Source organism: Glycine soja, chromosome 18 (genome assembly GCF_004193775.1).
Source record: "Glycine soja cultivar W05 chromosome 18, ASM419377v2, whole genome shotgun sequence".
Taxonomy (NCBI): Eukaryota; Viridiplantae; Streptophyta; class Magnoliopsida; order Fabales; family Fabaceae; genus Glycine; species Glycine soja.
This window is the reverse complement of record NC_041019.1, coordinates 43,623,003-43,641,176: the sequence shown is the minus strand read 5'-3', so window position 1 is coordinate 43,641,176 and position 18,174 is coordinate 43,623,003. Positions and strand designations below refer to the sequence as shown.

The 18,174-nt window shown below is 32.3% G+C and overlaps 1 protein-coding gene across 2 annotated transcripts; it reads right to left on the bottom strand.

Annotated features, from left to right (window-relative positions):
- Window positions 1-4,900: 4,900 nt before the first annotated feature.
- LOC114395281 (telomere repeat-binding protein 5-like) lies at window positions 4,901-11,065 on the bottom strand. 2 transcript variants are annotated; one of them, XM_028357017.1, is made up of 12 exons: window positions 10,621-11,065; window positions 9,904-9,987; window positions 8,925-9,092; window positions 8,550-8,824; window positions 7,997-8,373; window positions 7,648-7,818; window positions 7,474-7,536; window positions 7,306-7,385; window positions 6,662-6,897; window positions 6,203-6,517; window positions 6,052-6,115; window positions 4,901-5,439 (listed from the first exon to the last, which is right to left on the bottom strand). In XM_028357017.1, exons 3-12 carry the CDS (start codon window positions 9,003-9,005, stop codon window positions 5,290-5,292), a joined length of 1,812 nt encoding a protein of 603 aa, XP_028212818.1. In that variant the 5' UTR covers window positions 9,006-9,092; window positions 9,904-9,987; window positions 10,621-11,065; the 3' UTR covers window positions 4,901-5,289. The 2 variants fall into 2 exon arrangements, with proteins under 2 accessions (XP_028212818.1, XP_028212819.1); XM_028357018.1 differs by having other exon boundaries at window positions 10,723-11,065.
- Between the last annotated feature and the right edge of the window lie 7,109 nt (window positions 11,066-18,174).

Here is an 18,174-nt window from a genome sequence, read left to right as displayed (position 1 = left end):
GCATTGGATAAAAGACTCCAAGAAGATTGGGCCAAAGAGGCAAGAAAAAGCCCTAGGGTTCTCATGAGCTTTAGGGTAGATTTTGGGTCCATGAGCTAAGTATGAACCCTCTTATCTTTGTACATATTAGATTAGGATTTCATTATTTTTGGACCTTGTATTTAGGGGTCCATAATATGGGTAGGATACTCTAGTAATGTAGGATTTTTCAGCCCTTGTATTTTAGGGCGCCTAGACTAGTTTTTGTATTAGGGGTATTTTTGTAATTTCACACGTATTAAGTGAATATTTGATGTGTGTGTTGGGAGATAAATTTAATTGAATTGAGAGAAGTCCAATCCAATTAAATTCTAGAGGGGGAGGTGAGAATTTGCTTGTTACACCCCATTGCCACATCATATAGTCACACTTTGTGCATGTCCTTCATGCTTTACATGTCTCAACACCTAAGCACACTTAGTGGAGAATCTTGAACTTGATCTTGGATTAGTGGGCTGAACCATAGCTAAAATTCACTAATCATAATTAGTGAAATTTTGGCTCCAAATTTGGCTCCACAAATTCAAATTCAAATTCAAGTGAAATTTGAATAGAAATTCAAATTTCCTTCAAATTTTGTGTGACACTTAAGCTATAAATAGAAGTCTTGTGTGTGCATTTTTCAACTTTGATAATTTGAGAATTACACTTCAAATTTCAGACCTCATTTGAGGCATAAAATTTCATGCTCCTTCTCTCCCTCTCCCTTCACTCATCTTCTCCTATCCTACCTTTAAGCTCTTATCCATAGCTTTCTATGGTGGTGAGTTTCTTCTTGACTCATCTTTTCCTTGAAGTGGCATCTCCAATCATCTTTCCTTCTTCTTCATTCCGCTGTCATTGATCTTCAAGAAACAAATGACTCGATTAATGAAGAAGATCCAAGGCCTACAAACTACACATGGAGCTACATCAAATCTCAATCAAGGTTCAATAAGAGTAATTGTCTACAAAGTGACAATTATTTCAAACTGGTGAGAATATCTTTTGAGGTTGTAACATAATGATTGATGCCTGATGCAAAGAAAGAAGGGAGTATATAGTTACGATAATTTAATATATGGATGCTACATCAGGTTTTTTTTTTTAAAAAAAAAAATACAGATAAAAAAGTGTCTAACACTTAAGCTATATGTTTGGGAGTGAGGTTCTAAAGGAAAAAAGAAGGGAGGGAAAACTTTTCATCTTAATATTTGTTTTTTATTTTTTATTTTTAAAATAAAATAAATAAATAATAGATAAGGTTATTTTTAATATATGATGTTACATTAGATTTTTTTTTATAAAAAAAATACACATAAAAAAGTGTCTAGCACTTAGGCTATATGTTTAGGAGTGAGGTTTTGAAGGAAAAGAGAAGAGAGGGAAAACTTTTCATCTTAATATTTGTTCTTTATTTTTTATTTTTAAAATAAAATAAATAAATAATAGATTAGCATAAATTTAATGTCATGATCTTTTGTTTATTTTTAAAAACATATGGATCCATTTGTGGTCAAAATATGATACTTTAAAATAAGAAATAAGAACAAAATAAGGACATGATATTTGGTTTAATTATGTTTTTGGTCCTTGATAAATATACATTTTTCCGTTTGGTCCCTGATAAATTTTTCTTTCAGATTGGATGTTAATTTTTTAAAAAAATTGTCTTGGGTCCCTGCCGTTAGTCCGTAATCATTAACTGCCAACGTGATCGTTAACCGACTATACAGACATGTCACGTGCAATTTTCTCTGACTGGGATTACACGTGAAAAAAAATATTTTTTTAAAAGTACAAAACGACGTCATTTAAAAAAACATTAGGGACACGTGACACCACAAATAGACAGTTAAAAATTACAAGTTAACAATTACGAACTAACACAGAGACCTAAAGCAAATTTTTTAAAAGATTAAAGACCCAATCCAAAAGAAGAATTTATTAGAGACAAAAGTATATTTAATCCTATGATAAAAGAAACATAAATTTTAATTCTATTCGATATTTTGTGGGTATCAAATAACAAATCAGATAACCTTTAAATATTTTATGAAAAGCAATAGAAATATATCAACTTATCTCAACCATTCCCTCAACTCAAGATATTGGATCTTATGAAACTCAATCCGAGACAGGTTCCAAGCGTAAGATGATGACAAGTGTTAAATTTACCTCCATAATTGTTAAATATATCACCTTTTTATTCTTATGGTATCATTTTTCTCAAAACTACCCGTCTGGAAACTACTTTACCAAACACGTTTTTTGAATAGTCCAAAAATTAGTGTTTGGAATCCATTTATATGATAAAATACATTAAATTTCGGAAGTTTAAAATTTCAATACTTTTGAAAATTAATTTCTGAAGTTTACCAATGCCTTGAATATCTTATGCCGCCCCTAATTTAAGCAATGATCAAGATACGAGACTCCCATATTATATGATAATCTAACAAAAGCTTTATCTGCTTCCAATGCAAATGTATTCAGGAGGCATTACTGTCCAAATGCAGAAAGAGAAGACCATGTGTATGTGGAGAACGCATAACATGTTTTCATAGATTATATTTATGGCTTATCAGGTGCTTTTGTGGTAAGAACTACACGAAGGTTTGAAGGCCAAGAATGCACGTTGAGTTAAATGCAAGAAATGTTTACTTCTCACATTTGGACGCTATTTTGGACTTGGTGCAGATGGAAAATAGTACAACACATAACTATGCATGCGCTAACGATACATCTTTTTTTGGTATATATAAATCGCTGGTATATTCATGACTTAAAAACCTGAGACTGTTAAGCTAAAACAACACTATGCGCCAGTTAATCCACGCTAATTTGGTGGCGTGGTAGTGAACTAGCGATACATGTAATTTGCCTACGAAGATAACTTAATTAACTTACATTCAATATACATGTTCAGCTGCAGAGATATGAAAGGAAGAGGTATTTGCAACAGTTGTATGTGGAGTTCAATTAATTCTACCACACTTTCAACACTTAAATATTTTGCTCGGATTTTCATTTCATCTTCCTTGTTGTTTTCCTTTTGCACAATACACAAACAATAAAAAAACAGCATCCACACCATACTCATAACAGACAGAAAAATTGCTGATTCTTTAATATAAACCTCATTATTCATTCCATAAATGTTTGAAAAGCAGTTTTAGGAAAGGGGTATTTTTGAGAGAAAATTAAAGCAAATAACGTAGAAAGGAGGTATATTTCCCCTTTTTTTCAGGTTTACCCTTCACGCTTCTTCCATAGGATCTTACAAGACTCGAACATATGACTTTCAGGTTATTAGTACAACGTTCAAATCAACTGAACTAATGAACCAATTATGTTATAAAGTAAATAATGTGGTTATACATAATACTAAAATTTCTAATGTATATTTAATGCGCATGTAAATTTAAATAATAAATTTTGTGACAATTAATTTTGATATAAATCATACAAATTATTTAATCCGTATATTTTTTAAAAAATAAAAAATATTTATTATTACAAAATTTAATATATATTAAATTTTGTAATAGTAAAAAAAAATTAATGCACAAATGAGTAACTTAACATATTAATAATTAAAAAAATAAAACTTTAAAGAATTAAAAAAACCAAAAAACCAATATATATTTATATTGGTTTTTTGTTTTTTTTTTAAATTTATATTGGTTTTTTGGTTTTTTTTAATTCCTTAAAGTTTTATTTTTTGAATTATTAATATGTTAAATTAATCATTTGTGCATTAATTTTTTTTATTATTACAAAATTTAATATATATTAAATTTTGTAATAATAAATATTTTTTATTTTTTTTAAAATATACAGATTAAATAATTCGTATGATTTATATCAAAATTAATTGTCATAAAATTTATTATTTAAATTTACATTAGAAATTTTAGTATTATGTATAACAATATTATTTACTTTATATAATTGACTTATTAGCTCAGTTGGTTAGAGCATTATCCTAATTAATTGGTAACAAGAGACTTCTCCTAGAAGATCTTACGGAAGAAGCGTGAAGGGCAAAATTGGAAAAAAAAGATAAATGCTGGGTTGCACCTAGTAACACCCGCCTGATTATGTTAGTGGGACCTGTAAAGCCCAATTATTTGCTTATGTGGGCTAATTTTTCATTTGAGGAAGGGGCTGGTTGTAAATAACAAATGAGAGTAAAAGTTTGTTAGAAGAGAGAGAGAGAACAAATTTGTTATATAGAAAATTCCGATATGTTTTCTATTTTCAGTTTCAGCATAGCTTGGAGCCATAGGGATTTTCCTTGGCTAGGGTCATTTGCTCTTTCTGTATTCTCTTTTACTTCGGTGTTAATAATACACTTTCCCTTTGTTAATATATGAATTGTTCCTATCATAAGAACACCACCAGCTAGAAACGGGGTGAGAAACCCTTAGAACTATCATATACATCATCAACCTTGTAGACTTAGAGGTGCCTTATTTACATATGAATCAGGGAGCACATACAATAAGAAATATAGCCCTAAAAAATTGTAACAAGTTTTATATAGCTAAATTCGTTTTGCATGGTGCTAACACAAGTGAAAATGTATGTTATTGGCAAAGAAATGAGGTTTTGAAAACTTGGGAGATTTGAACTTGTGAACTCTTTGCAGTTTTTTTCTACAAATAATCACTACGTTTTGCTCTTTCATTGTCCATTATTACCTATTAAGTGCTAACTAAGGCCAAAAAATAGTTGCATGTTCGACCACTTTGTAACTGTCAGTTATTGATACCATTGTACTAGTCTAACGACTTGGTGTTACTTCAAATGAACTGTATCATCGTATATGGGAAAGGAAACTATCATTGTAGCAACTGTAATCGAGAAGCTATACATCTATTTGCATAAGATTTTTATCTGTTCATATATGTATTCCTTTATGTCATTGTAATGGCTTGCAACAATGAAGATAACCAAGAAACAATTTCTAAGAGGTTTAACTACTATACATTATTCATTATTCTAATTTGCATATTGATAGCATGCTAGCAATCGACCACAAGGGAAGGTATGAGTGACACCATATTCCTTTTAGGCCAAAACAATCATGTACAGACAACCAAACCATTATCAGGCTTAGGGAGGATAAATTATGGAATCACATGAGTATATTATGTAAACGTTTTATACTATCAACTTCTATCATAACTGCACTACTTCACTTTGGAAATCGTACTTCTGCAACAATGTACTTGTTCTTCTGTGTTCATCAATAGTTGAAATGGTTCACAGTGGTTTAAGTTGATGCTTACACTGTTGTTGAGACCAATAGGCATGAGCAGCTAAGACCCTATCCAGAAGCTCCTGAGGAACAGGTTCTCCCCTCCTTTGCTGAGGGGAGATTCTTGCAGTGTGCACTAATGTTTTCCACTTATCCTGTAGTATTCCCATAATCACTAAAGAGTTGCCAAAATTCAAATATCGCATACTCTATGTTTTGGTGGAAGAACAATCCTAGCATTTCAAGAAGTTTTAAAAAGGAAAAGAATAATAAAATTCTGCAAGAAAGATTAGCAAAGTTGAAGGTACTAGAGAAGATACTTCATCGATGGAACTAGCTACTGTCCAATGTTATGTTATCTCTTCCACTATTTTGTAAAAAAAAAAAAAAAAAAAACCTAGCTTTTGCAAAAGCAGTAAGGAGAGAACGTAATATGATTGCTAACAAGGCCTTATTTTGGATAAATTTCTCTATGAAGACTTGTAGCAGAATGAAATAAGAAGGTAAAATGCATTGAGCTTTTCCATAAGCTAAATGAAAAGAGCTTCTACAAAAGTTTAATGCATGAGTTGATTTTACCTTATGCAAATAGTTCAATTCATTTTACTTTATTAATTTGTTTTCTTACAAGTACTTATGAAAAAGTTTATCCAAACAAGACCTAAGAAAAAAACCTTTAATTAGACTTTCATAGAAATTATGATATTTTAGCTTCTTGTGGGAGATTTCACCCCAACAATGTATAGTGCATCACATGAATTGCTGACCTTCAAATCCACATAAGTTCGATGCTTTGCATGGTCAAAAGCACGTTGTTTGACATCACGCCACCTGCAACGCAAAAGTAATATTTAATGCTACTAAGTGTTTATCATTATCATTAACCAAAGCACAGAAGGCAAAATCTCATCAACAAACCTTCCAGTTCCAAGTTTTTCAACAGCCTGAACCAATGCTTCTACTTCTAGAACAGAGAATGGCCTTCTAATTCGGCGCTGTGCAAAGTCAGGATTCTCAGATTTGCGCCGGAATGGAACCACAGCTAATGTTTCCATGTTAATGGCAGGAACTGCCACCAGAGCCCGACACTTTGACATGTTATTGTTAGCTGAAGTATCTGCTAGAGAGGTGACCATATTAAGATCACCCTCAGCATAACTTTCAATTTTGATCATAGAACGTTCTTTGGATACATTATATGTTCCTTGTTGTAACGTTACAGATGTTGATTGCCTGTTTATTGAAGAGCATCAAATTAGTAACTGCTGATAGGATCACCAATAGTAATTCCATTCCATGGATGAAAGGGCCAAGAAAGATAGATATCACATAAAATTAAGTTAATGAAGTAATGCTAATGCTTGGTTGAAAGCTTACCTGGATAATTTTTGTCGCGAACTAGTGGTTGGATAACAAGGGTCATCATTGTATGAAGATGGAGATTGAGTATGTCTTGGCTCCAACATAAATCCCAATCTATGACGTTTGTCATCTTGAGATATCCCAGTTTGGATCAGAGTTTTGCTATCATCTCGGACTTTCTTTCCCTGAAGAAGGATGCCCACATGTAATTCATCTCCAAGTATAGCTGTCACAGCCTCCATTACTGTTCTCTGCAAATAATAATAAAAGAAAATAGACATAGTGAGCATGGGAAAAGGTACAATGGATAGCTAACTTTAGTTATTTATTATACTTACTTTATACATATGAAATCTATTTTCATTTGGTCTGAAGGCATAACATATTATTAGAGGTGGTTTGGTGTTAGGTTTAAGGCTCAGATTATGCCATAAAATTGTCCAAATGCCTCAGTTTCTTTTATGGTTAGCCTGCATTGCTTTAGTCACACGTGATGGATTTTTCTAAATACAAACATCCATGATCTGGATGTGAATGAGTCAAATTACTTATCCCTTGGTCTTTTAGTGAACTATCTCTCCAGGGATTGTGAGTTACACAAAAAATTATGTATAAATCATGTCACTACTGTGTCTCTTAGATAAAGCCTAATTACTTACTTTCAGTGAACCAATAGTTGCAGTTTCAGGTATATCAATAAAAAGCTCTGGGACTTTAAAGGATTTTATGCTGAGCTTCACTGCAAAGTGCCAAAGAAAATTGTGTCAGAAACCATATAACAGGCTTCACTGCAATATGTTGTAAATTCATTTCATTGATTTTCTTACCATTACAACCCCTGGACCCAAAATGTGCTTGTTGACCAACTATAGAGGATGATTCCTCAATTGCTGCATGTTATAAATTGGATCATTCAACCAAAACTATGTGCAAGCCTAAAAGGAAACATACATTACAAAGAAAAATATAAAGTAGGAAACTAAGCATCGTTGCATTTGTACCATGGTTTGTGCCATTAACCCTGATGGTGTCAGAAGAATCAAACATGCCTTGACATTGAGACCCCCTATCAGATGCAGAAGATGAGGTCTGATTGAAGAATTTCCTCTTCTTAAATGGATACATCCTTTGTAAACTTTCAAGCTCAGAAATGTCCCTACTATTGTTCTCATCTATGATGACACAATTTATGGAACTATCAATACTTATCCAGAATGTAAAATTTGGAAATTGATTGACAATAATGAATACATGCATCAATAGAGATTTATTGTTTCATAATTAAGAACTCTAGAAACTGGCTGTGAAACTTATCTGAATTGAAAATCAACTGCAAGTAAAGCTACATACCACTTATAAAAGGACTTGCATCCTTCAATTTTGGCGTATCTGGTGGTGCGCCAGATGTATTATTCTTGGAGTTCAGTTGTGTGCACCTATCTAATGTTTCATCATCATCTCTATTAACTAATTTCCTAGAAGTGAAACATTTGGGAAAAGAATCAAGAGGCTTGCGGCCCTCCAACGATGGCTTTTCCACATTATTAGCAGAACTACAATGTTTAGATACTCCGTGACCTGGTTCTATTAACCCATTAGAGCAGCCTTTAATGTGGATGGTTTTCCCATTTACACTTCTCCCTTTGATCCTTTCATCTTCCCTCTCAGGGACATTTTGTCCTTGGCCTTCAAGATGATTGTCAAGAAAAGATGAATCCCCCATGACTCTGGTGAAAGTTTCATAGAACATAATATAGGTGAGTCATGACAAGTTTACAAAGCCATTAAGCTAATGATGAACAACAATAACAAAATGCCTTATCCCACTATCAACGTTAAGTTGATCAAAGAATTAAAACCTTTTTGTTATCAACCAAATAGCCATTCAAATGTATGTATGTACCTATGGTTGTCATGTTTCCCTTGCATACTAGGGACAAAGACAGAGGCAATTTCACTGCAAGCTCCATGCTCAAACAGGGCCCCCTTAAATGACCTTTCATCCCCATGTTTGTCCTTTATGTTAGTACCAGACAAAGTGCGAGGATCTTTTGCAAGCACAACATTTTCAGGATTGGAACTCTCATTCTCCTGCAAAAAGTTTCCAGCTACACTAGCCAAGATTTCAAAAGCCTGTATCTGGCTGCTGTCAGGTTTCTTCCTGATTGTGCCCCTCCCCTAAACCATTTACTAGAATTATCAAGATGTTGAAACACTACATATAATACAAGTCACTAGGGAATGTCGGAAAAAGTGAAGAAAATAATCATTTGCTTACCCTAGCTGACCTTGAAGCTCTAGGAATGACAGGCACCTGATAGCCATTAAAACCATAGTTCAACCTCTTCTGCAACACCATATCTCAGATAATCACTCCTATAAGAAAAAGTCATTAGATAGAATCTAATCGACTTCCTTGAGGTTTGCAAACACCTAAGATTAGAACCTGCCAGCATAATTGAATTATAATCAATAGTTATAACAGTGGAATAGATTGATGAGTCTTAAGAGGCATCATTGTACCAAGCTGCATGTGCAAAATGTTTTAGGGGTTTAATTCATTTAGTCAAAAACTAGGTCCCATGCAAAGGTAAGCAAAATAACAATCTTCTTGCCATGCCTAATTAGTATGCTTGATTAAGAAAGTCAACAAGCAAGAAATTCTTTGCAATTGGTAAAATTCAGAAAACACTTTTACAAAGTAACCAGGATAAATGAAATTAAAAATAAAAGAAGACAATGAACAATTAGAAGGAACATTAAATAGATATTGAGTACCAATATCTACACCATAATTGAATAATTAATAGTAGGGCATCATATTCATGATAATATTATTAATGGTGTTCAGGTTTGCCACCAGTATGCGATCATTGTAGAGAATATTAGAGATTTTGTGAAGGGAGATTGGAGATTGAGCTTTGTTCACTCGTTGTGCGGGTTGTGCGGACTTTCTGGGGATGTTGGGTCCTAATTCTGGTCCTTGGTTCAGAGTTAGTGGTTCCTCCTAGTGAGTTGCAGGGATTGTTGTCAGAAGATGCTATGCTTCTGCCTATCCCTAGAGTGTAGTGTTTCCTTTGTTCTTCTTTGTTTTGTTTATCTCCCAATGCCAAAAAATATTCATGATAATAACTCTTGTGGGAATGGATTATATGATAATGACATTAGCAGTTGTTGGAATCTTGAAGATCCTAGAGGAGGATAAGCTTCTGCCATTATAAAATGTCAATAAAGGAAAAAGATATTGAAACACTTACAGGTAAGTGGGCATTAGAAGAACCCTTCAACCCATGTTGAGGCCACTCTCTTCTGGTTTGAAAATCAAGCCGACAAATACCCCCCTTCAAAAAGAAAAGAAAATAAAAAAATCAAATACACATAAAAAGTAATAAGAAGGGGAAAACAAACAAAGCCAGCCTTGTCAGTTAATCTTCAAACACAAACAAACAAAAGCCAAAATTGCAACATGATGACTATAATTATCCATACACATTCTAATTGCACAATTAAAGATGACACCAACAACAAGCAAATAAAACAATGGACATCACCAGGAAAAGAATAATAGCATACAGCATATATTATCAGTTTACAGATAAAAAAATAAAACACTGGCCAAATGGATCTTGAGACCCCTTGTGACCGTTTTAAGGAGACAACTCCTGACAAGTTAATAAATTTATTACCACTATGCATGTATGAGAGAGAAAGAAAGAAAGAGAATGATCAAATTATAAAAAGAAAACAGAGAAAGAAAATGCAGTAAAAATAGGAATATACATAAAATGAAATGAATCAAGCACCAGGAAAGGAACCAAAAAGAACCCAGAAAAGAATTGGACAAGGGAGATTTGCAATGCAAATTCCCACACCAATAGAGGAAAAACAACACCATAAATGATGAAACTGACTCCATTGAAGAAGTGATGCACAACAGTACAATACCCACAAATAAAAATAAAAAATTAAAAAACCTTTCTTGTTGTGTTGAATTATGTTTGCACCAAAAAAATGAACACTTATTTTTGGTTGTCTGCAAGAAATTTGTTGATGAAAGGCAATCAAAAAATTCTCACCCAGAGACTTGGGCTATTGTCTGATAAAACAAAATCCTCCTGAAAACTACCCCAAGCCTGTGTTTGTTCTTAAACCCCTCACAACCCCGACTAACTGTTTGCAAACGTTTGACCACTCAATATCCTAGGAAGGGACTAGCCGATAACATGGTGTCAAATGACCGGCTACAGCAGGTTGTGTCAGCAAAAACCACTTGGATGCGACTGGTTCCTTCGTTTGGGGTGATCCACTCACTCCTCTCTCCATGTCACTTCTTTGCTTCCCACGTGGAAGACTCTCCACTCATTTGGGTTCCATCTTTTCTCATTCACATACTAAAACAACAAACAAAAATGATTGAACGAGTTTCAAAACCACGACCCACACCTTGTTCGATTTTTTTCAAACTCACTCTCTAAAATGTAGTAGAAACGTGATTAATTCTTTATTTATTTACTTTTTTTTCATTGGTAATGAAAAAACTGAGCTTATTTAATTTGAGTCAATGCGGGTTATCCCATGTTGGATTATGAGGGGAACTTAAACACATGTCAAAATAGTAATGATAAATAATTCATGTGTTTATTGTGTGAAAAGTTTTTATATCATCACTTAATTACAAATTATTACGTATAATAAGTTTACTTAATTTTATAATAATTATCTAATATTATGTATCTCATATCCATAAACACTAAATTTTCACTATGTTTGTGGTATTTCATTAGCAATGAAACAATTTTGGTAATTTGTTGCTATTTTAGTTTTCGTATTGTTGCAACGGAAGAACCACGAGTAATAAAATATAATGTTTTTTTATTATTGTATCATTGATTTATGAGTGAGACACAAAATTAAACCGTCCAAAAATTAAAATAAAAAAAATATATCTTTCTTTCTTTACTTCGGGTTCTCAACACAGAAGTTTTGATGTCAAAAGATAACTCTTCAAAAAAAAATGAAAGTAATTATGGTCAAACCGTTATATGATGAAAATAATAATTATGAAAATACATTTTTAGTCACAAAGGTTATCCTATGGGCATCCTTTCACGTTTGATAAATTTATAAGTTCATATTTTATTAATATATCAGCTCAAAATGTTTGCTTTGTTCATTTGCTTAATCTTTCCTATTTTATTTTCTAAAAGGGCAAGTCATTATTCTCTCTCTTCGAAGTGCTAGATTCACTAATTTTAGAAAGATTCTTGCACTATAAGAGGGGAAAGATTTTCTTTGATTAGATAAACATTAGAAATGTCCAAAATATTTCTTTCAAAATTCGTTGTCAATAAAAAAGAAGGACCTAAGACACAAATTAGAAAGAGAAACTGTGATAAAGCATTGGGTGGTGAGACATGAGAAGAGGAAAGTGAGTGAAGGAAAGAAGATCATGATAGCGAGACTCGGAGAGTGACCAGTCTCAGCCTAATGCTATGTTGTAACAAAGTATTAATTTGTCACGACAAAATTCAAAAGAGTGTGTCTGCGTTTCACGTTTTGTTTTTAAGTTGACAGCTTCTAATCGGCCAAGTAATTTCCTTCATTTGTGGCTTGCCACCACCAAAAACATTGGTGCTCCACTTTCTTTGCCTAAGTACACTTTGGTCCATTCCTCTCTCTTTTGTCAACCTTTCCCTTTCCATGTACTTTTCTTGTGTTAAAAATCCATTTTATAGTTTTATTTACTACTAATTTTGAAAATATAAGATGAATTAAATAATTAAAAAAAACACGAGTTCAATCCTTCTACTAACAAAAATTAATATTTTAACATATTAATATTTATCGATCAAATATAAAAATCTACAACTACTTTTTAATGAAATAAATACTTGTTGGATAATTTTCAAAGTAAACAATATAAGTACATAAGGGTTTTTTTTTTACAGAAATGGGGTAATTTTTTTAAAAAATTACTGAAATAGGTATGTTTTAAATAAGTTACGAAAATGAGTAAATAGATGGAAAGAGAATTTCACTTTGATGAAATCGTGTTTCTAAAAAGGATTTTTCTTTGTGTAATTTTTTTCTTACAATATAAAGAAATAGTGCTTTAGATGGCCATTTCTACTTTTAAATTTTTTAAGTGAAAAATATGAAATCGTCTATGGATTGATGATTTCAACTTTTTTATTTTTTTTTCAAACTAAAATTTGAAATCGTCTTTGGGTTCACGGGCATAATATTTTTCGGATCAAACAAGTTATATTTGTTATTCTTTCATGCTTTTTTATTCATAATACAAGTTATACTATTTTATGCTTATCTTATTTGAAATTTAAATTTTCTAAAAATATATTGTTTTACTTTTTAAAAATGACGGAAATAATTTAACGAAAGTGAAAATAATATACGACAGTTAATAATTTTTTTGGTACATATTGAAATTAGGTCTACATTTTTTTTAGTACATATTGAAAAATATTAAGTGCTTATATAAGTATATTGGTGCTAAACTTTTTTTGGGACATTTTTTAAAATAAATATGGGAGGGATATCAAGCACGAAAAAGGGGGAAAATCTAAGTTAGATTGACACCGCCATCAGCTAAAGCACACCAAATCCAAAAGGATATAAACAAAAATAAAAAATAAAAAAGGAGTTACAAAATCATGGCGCAAAACCAAACCCATGCAAGTGATGCAACAAACTAGAACAGCTAATCATTGAACCTGAAAAGGGGAGTAATAAACTCTTAGCAAGTGACCAGTGAATGTCAATTTTTCCTCTGGTCTAATATAATAAATTTTGAAAAATATGAAAACTTTGATAATAAATTAAAAAATAAGATCAATTTAGTGAAATGAAAAAAATAAAAGAACTCTTTTTGTAATTAAGCCTTTAATTTATTAAAATTTTAAATAAAATATTTAAAATTAGAGTCCATGTGGGACTCATCTAAGATCTCAAAATGAGATCTACCACTAAAGAAAAAAAATGTGAGATATCTTCAATCTTACATGGTGTTGGGAGATCCACCAATAAGTGGTATAAGATCTCAATTTGGGATCTACCATTAAATATGCTGTAACAATTGTCAAGCTTTTACAAGATAGTTTTTCCTACACTTATTTAATAAAGCAAATTGTACTTATTTTCGCGTGGTTATCACATATTACACAAGCATTCTTGTTGGATTCTTACACAAACTTCTCCTAACTTTTGGGGTTCTATTACACAAGCACCTTTGCATTGTAATCGACTATTTTTATGTCAACTCCAAATCATCATGTGTTGCACACATGCTTGTTTAATAAAATAATTGAACAAAATTTCTCTCATCTTCTTCCACACCTCAAATACTCAACCTGGGTCTTAACTTCAAATACTCAGCCTAAGTTTGACTTCAAACACTGAAAATCATAACAACGTCTCAATTGCAATAGTCTAAATCAAATGACCACATATACTCTTATCCTTTACGTGAAATTAATTCAACAAAACTTTTTACATGTAACAGTCACACGAACATGACAATAAAATAGCAATCCAAATAATTAATTCCTTAGAAAATAGTACTTCATAAAATTAGTAGTTTGGATATAGGATTGGTGTACGAAAACAAATAAAATAATAGTAATATACTAAAGACAATTATCTCCCAGAGTGAGGTTCAACAAAAATCAAGATAGAATCATACCAACAAAAAAAAAAATAGGAACAAAACTTTTCAACAAATGGAGATAGTGAGGGCACAACCTTTTATCTTCATTTCGAACATCAATTTCAATATTGGATCCCAACATCAACCAACCTTTTCAAAATGGTTATCACATATTACACAAGCATTATTGTTGGAGAACATGTCCTTTGGATGTTGAGTAAAATATGGCAAGCATTTGGACATTAATCATTCCTTTACTAAGGCGATTCCAAGTTTATCTCTTAGCAGAAACAACCTCTCTTCAGTAAGGGGTTTTGTAAAAATGTCAGCAAGCTGACTATTAGTGGGTACAAACTGTAGTTCCACTGTTTCCTTCTAAACATGGTCTCTTGGAAAGTGATGTTTAATTTCTATATGCTTGGCCCATGAATGCAGAGTAGGGTTTTTAGAGATACTTATTGTAGCTTTATTATTGCAGTAGATGGGGGTGTTTTCTTTGTCTGTATTGTAGTCCTCTAATTGATTCTTTATCCATAAGTTGAGTACAACAACTTGTTGTTGATATGTATTTTGCTTCTATAGTGGATAGTGCTATTGATCCTTGTTTTTTGCGGATCCAAGTGCCTAGGTTTCCACCAATGATATGACAGCTTCCACTAGTGGTTTTTCTTTCAATTTTATCACTAGCATGTTCAGCATCACTATAACTAATCAACCTAAATTCCTTGTCATACTTAAAGTAAAGACCAAGATTAGAAGTTCCAATTAAATATCTAAATATTCTTTTTACAACAGTTAAGTGAACTTCCCTTAGGTCTTGTTGGAATCTGGTACATAATCCAACACTGAAAGTATGTTAGGTCTAGATGCATTTAGATATATTAAGGATCCAATCATTGCTCTGTATTAAGAGTTGTCCATTTTATTGGATTCCTTGTCCATTCCTAGACATGTCATTGTATACATAGGAGTCTTCATTTCTTTTGCATCTTCAAACTTGATCTTCTTGATAAGTTCCTTGACATACTTGGTTTGATGGATATAGATTCCATTATTGGTTTGTTTTATTTGTAGTCGTAAAAAGAACTTCCATTCAGCCATCATACTCATTTTGAATTCAACCTACATTAACTTAGAGAAATCCTCACATAGAGGTTCATTAGTAGCACCAAATATTATGTTGCCCACATATATTTGAACTAATATAAATTGGGAGTCATACTTCTTGCGGAATAAAGTTGTATCCATTTTTCCTCTTTCAAATCCATTGTTTACAATAAAAGAACTAAGATGTTCATACCAAGCTTTGGGAGCTTGCTTAAGTCCATGCAATGCTTTGTAGAGTTTGAAAACATAGTGTGGAAAAGTGTTAGTCTCAAACCCAGGGGGTTGTTCTACATACACTTCTTCTTGTATTACTCCATTGAGGAATGTGCTTTTTATATCCATTTGATATATTTTCATTTTTGTATAAGCTACAAATGAAATTAAAATGTGTATTGCCTCTAGATGAGCAACATGAGCAAAGGTTTATGTATAGTCTATACTTTCCTTGTGGTAGTTCTACAAGCTTCCAGACATCATTCTTCTAGAATTTTTCAAGTACCTCATGCATGGCTTTTACCCAATTCTCATCTTCCATAGCACCATCAATATGCTTGGGTTCCACTTCTAAAATAAGAGTTGTGTAACCTTGTTTTCTGAGAAATCCTCTATCTAGACTTTGGTTGAGGGATCTCCATTGATTTGACTCTCTGGATGGTTCTTCCTTAGAATTTATCCAGCTGGTTCTCTTTCTTCTTGAGGTTGTTATGTTGCTTGATTGGATGTGTCTGTTTCTGAAGGTTGTTTTGTTAGTGTTCCAATGCCTTCATCTAGTCTTATATCTACAAAAGATTCATCAAGCTCTAACATTTCTGTATTATGTTTTGTGTCATTAAACCTTACATGAATAGCTTCTTCCATAATTGGGGTTCTAGAATTGTAAACTCTATATGCCTTGGATGTTTCAAAGTACCCAAGTAATGTTCCACTATCACACTTAGAATCAAACTTTCCTAAGGTGTCCTTAGTGTTAAGAATAAAACACTGACATCCAAAAGGATGGAAATATGAAATGTTGGCTTTTCGCCCTTTCCACAATTCATAAGGGGTCATTTTTAAAATGGGTCTTATATAGATTTTGTTTCATAAATAACAGGATTAAAGTAATGCATACTTCTTTTTCATTTTGAACTCTTTTACAAAATTTAAAGAAGACCTCAAAAGACTCATTCTTGTGAGTAAGGAACATAACCCATGTCCATCTTGAGTAGTCGTCCACTACTACCAGACCATATCTCTTTCCACTAACAGAGGTTGTTCCAGTTGGACCAAACAAATCAACATGTAACAATTCAAGTGTTCTTGAGGTAGAAACAAAGTTTTTGCTTAAAAATGAGGTTTTAATTTGTTTCCCCTTCTGACATGCTTCACAAAGTAAATCATCTTTGTATGACATCCTTGGTAAACCTCTCACAAGGTCATGTCTTTGTAGTTTTGGGATTAACCTCAAGCTTACATGTCCATGTTTCTCATGTCATACCCAATGATTTCCATTGATTGATACTAGACATGTTAAATTTTGATTTGATAGTTCACTTAGATTAATCCTATAAAGATTACCTTTCCTCTTAGCAGTGAAAATTTTGGTCCCATTTTTGTGTAACACACCCATCTTTGCTAAAGGAAACATCAAGCCCACTATCACATAATTGACTTATGCTAAGTAAATTGTGTTTAAGCCCTTTTAACAAACAATACATTATCAATGGAAGGATAGAGATCAATACTTATCTTTCCTACCCCTACTATCTTTCCCTTCTGATTTCCTCCAAAAGTGACTATTTTACCATGCATGGGAGTCAGGCATTAGAACATACACTTTTCTCCTATCATGTGTCACAAGCAGCCACTTTTCTCCTATCATATATGTACAACAAGAATTATTTTCTCTTTAGGTACCCAAATTTTCTTGGGTCTTTTCTAGTTAGTTCTAAAAGCATTAGAAAATCTAGTCTTTGGTAGATGTCTACATTTTGATGTTATGTGTCCAATCTCTCCACAGAAGTAACATACTATTTTTCTTCATAATGAACATACTTTTTTTCCTTTATATCCATTTCTAGATTTGTCAATTGGGCATTTGTTGTATCTTAACATTTTCTTAAGTTTCTCAATGCTTCCAACAAATTTGGATAGAGTTTCTCTCATAAATTCAATCTCTTGATGAAGTGTAACAACATCTTGAGGTTGTTTTGGAGAACCTCATATTGTTCAAGTTTATCATTTGAGAACTTCATGTTTTTCTTATATTCTTCACATTCAACCCATAAGTTATGTTTACTTGCCTCCAAGTTTTCATAATTCTTAGGGACTTGTGAACATTCTTTCAATATATTATATCTTTCCTCATTTAGGAAATCACGAAGTTTACTAAGTATGTTACACTCATTTTTTAAGCCTTCCAGTTGATTTTTCAACTTATGAATGTCTTCCAATAGACTAGATCTTTCTTTACAAATTTCCTCATTTTCAAGGTGAAACTTTGTTGTCTTTAACTTTAGACTTTCAAAGTCATCACATAATTGAGTGGTAATTTCTGAAGAATTATTTATCTTTTCTTCATGTTTTCCTTGGAGTTATTTGTAATCTTTTAAAAAACGTTTGAAGTACTTTCTCATATTTTGATAAGATTTGGAAAAAATGGATGAGTTGGAGAGAAGTTCATGATATGCTAATTGAAGAGTTTTGAGGTTGTTTATATTTACCTCTTCATCCGATTCAAATTATGATCCTTCTGATGTAGGGTCTGCCATCAAAAAGA

What these genes read in the sequence shown, in the direction of transcription:
- LOC114395281 (XM_028357017.1), bottom strand. Translation starts at nt 9,005, where the DNA reads ATGGTGTTGCAGAAGAGGTTGAACTATGGTTTTAATGGCTATCAGGTG. An exon ending in GAGCTTCAAGGTCAGCTAGG is followed by an intron (nt 8,825 to 8,924) that starts GTAAGCAAATGA and finishes TAAATGGTTTAG; the next exon opens with GGGAGGGGCACAATCAGGAA. An exon ending in TCGCGACAAAAATTATCCAG is followed by an intron (nt 6,518 to 6,661) that starts GTAAGCTTTCAA and finishes TTCAATAAACAG; the next exon opens with GCAATCAACATCTGTAACGT.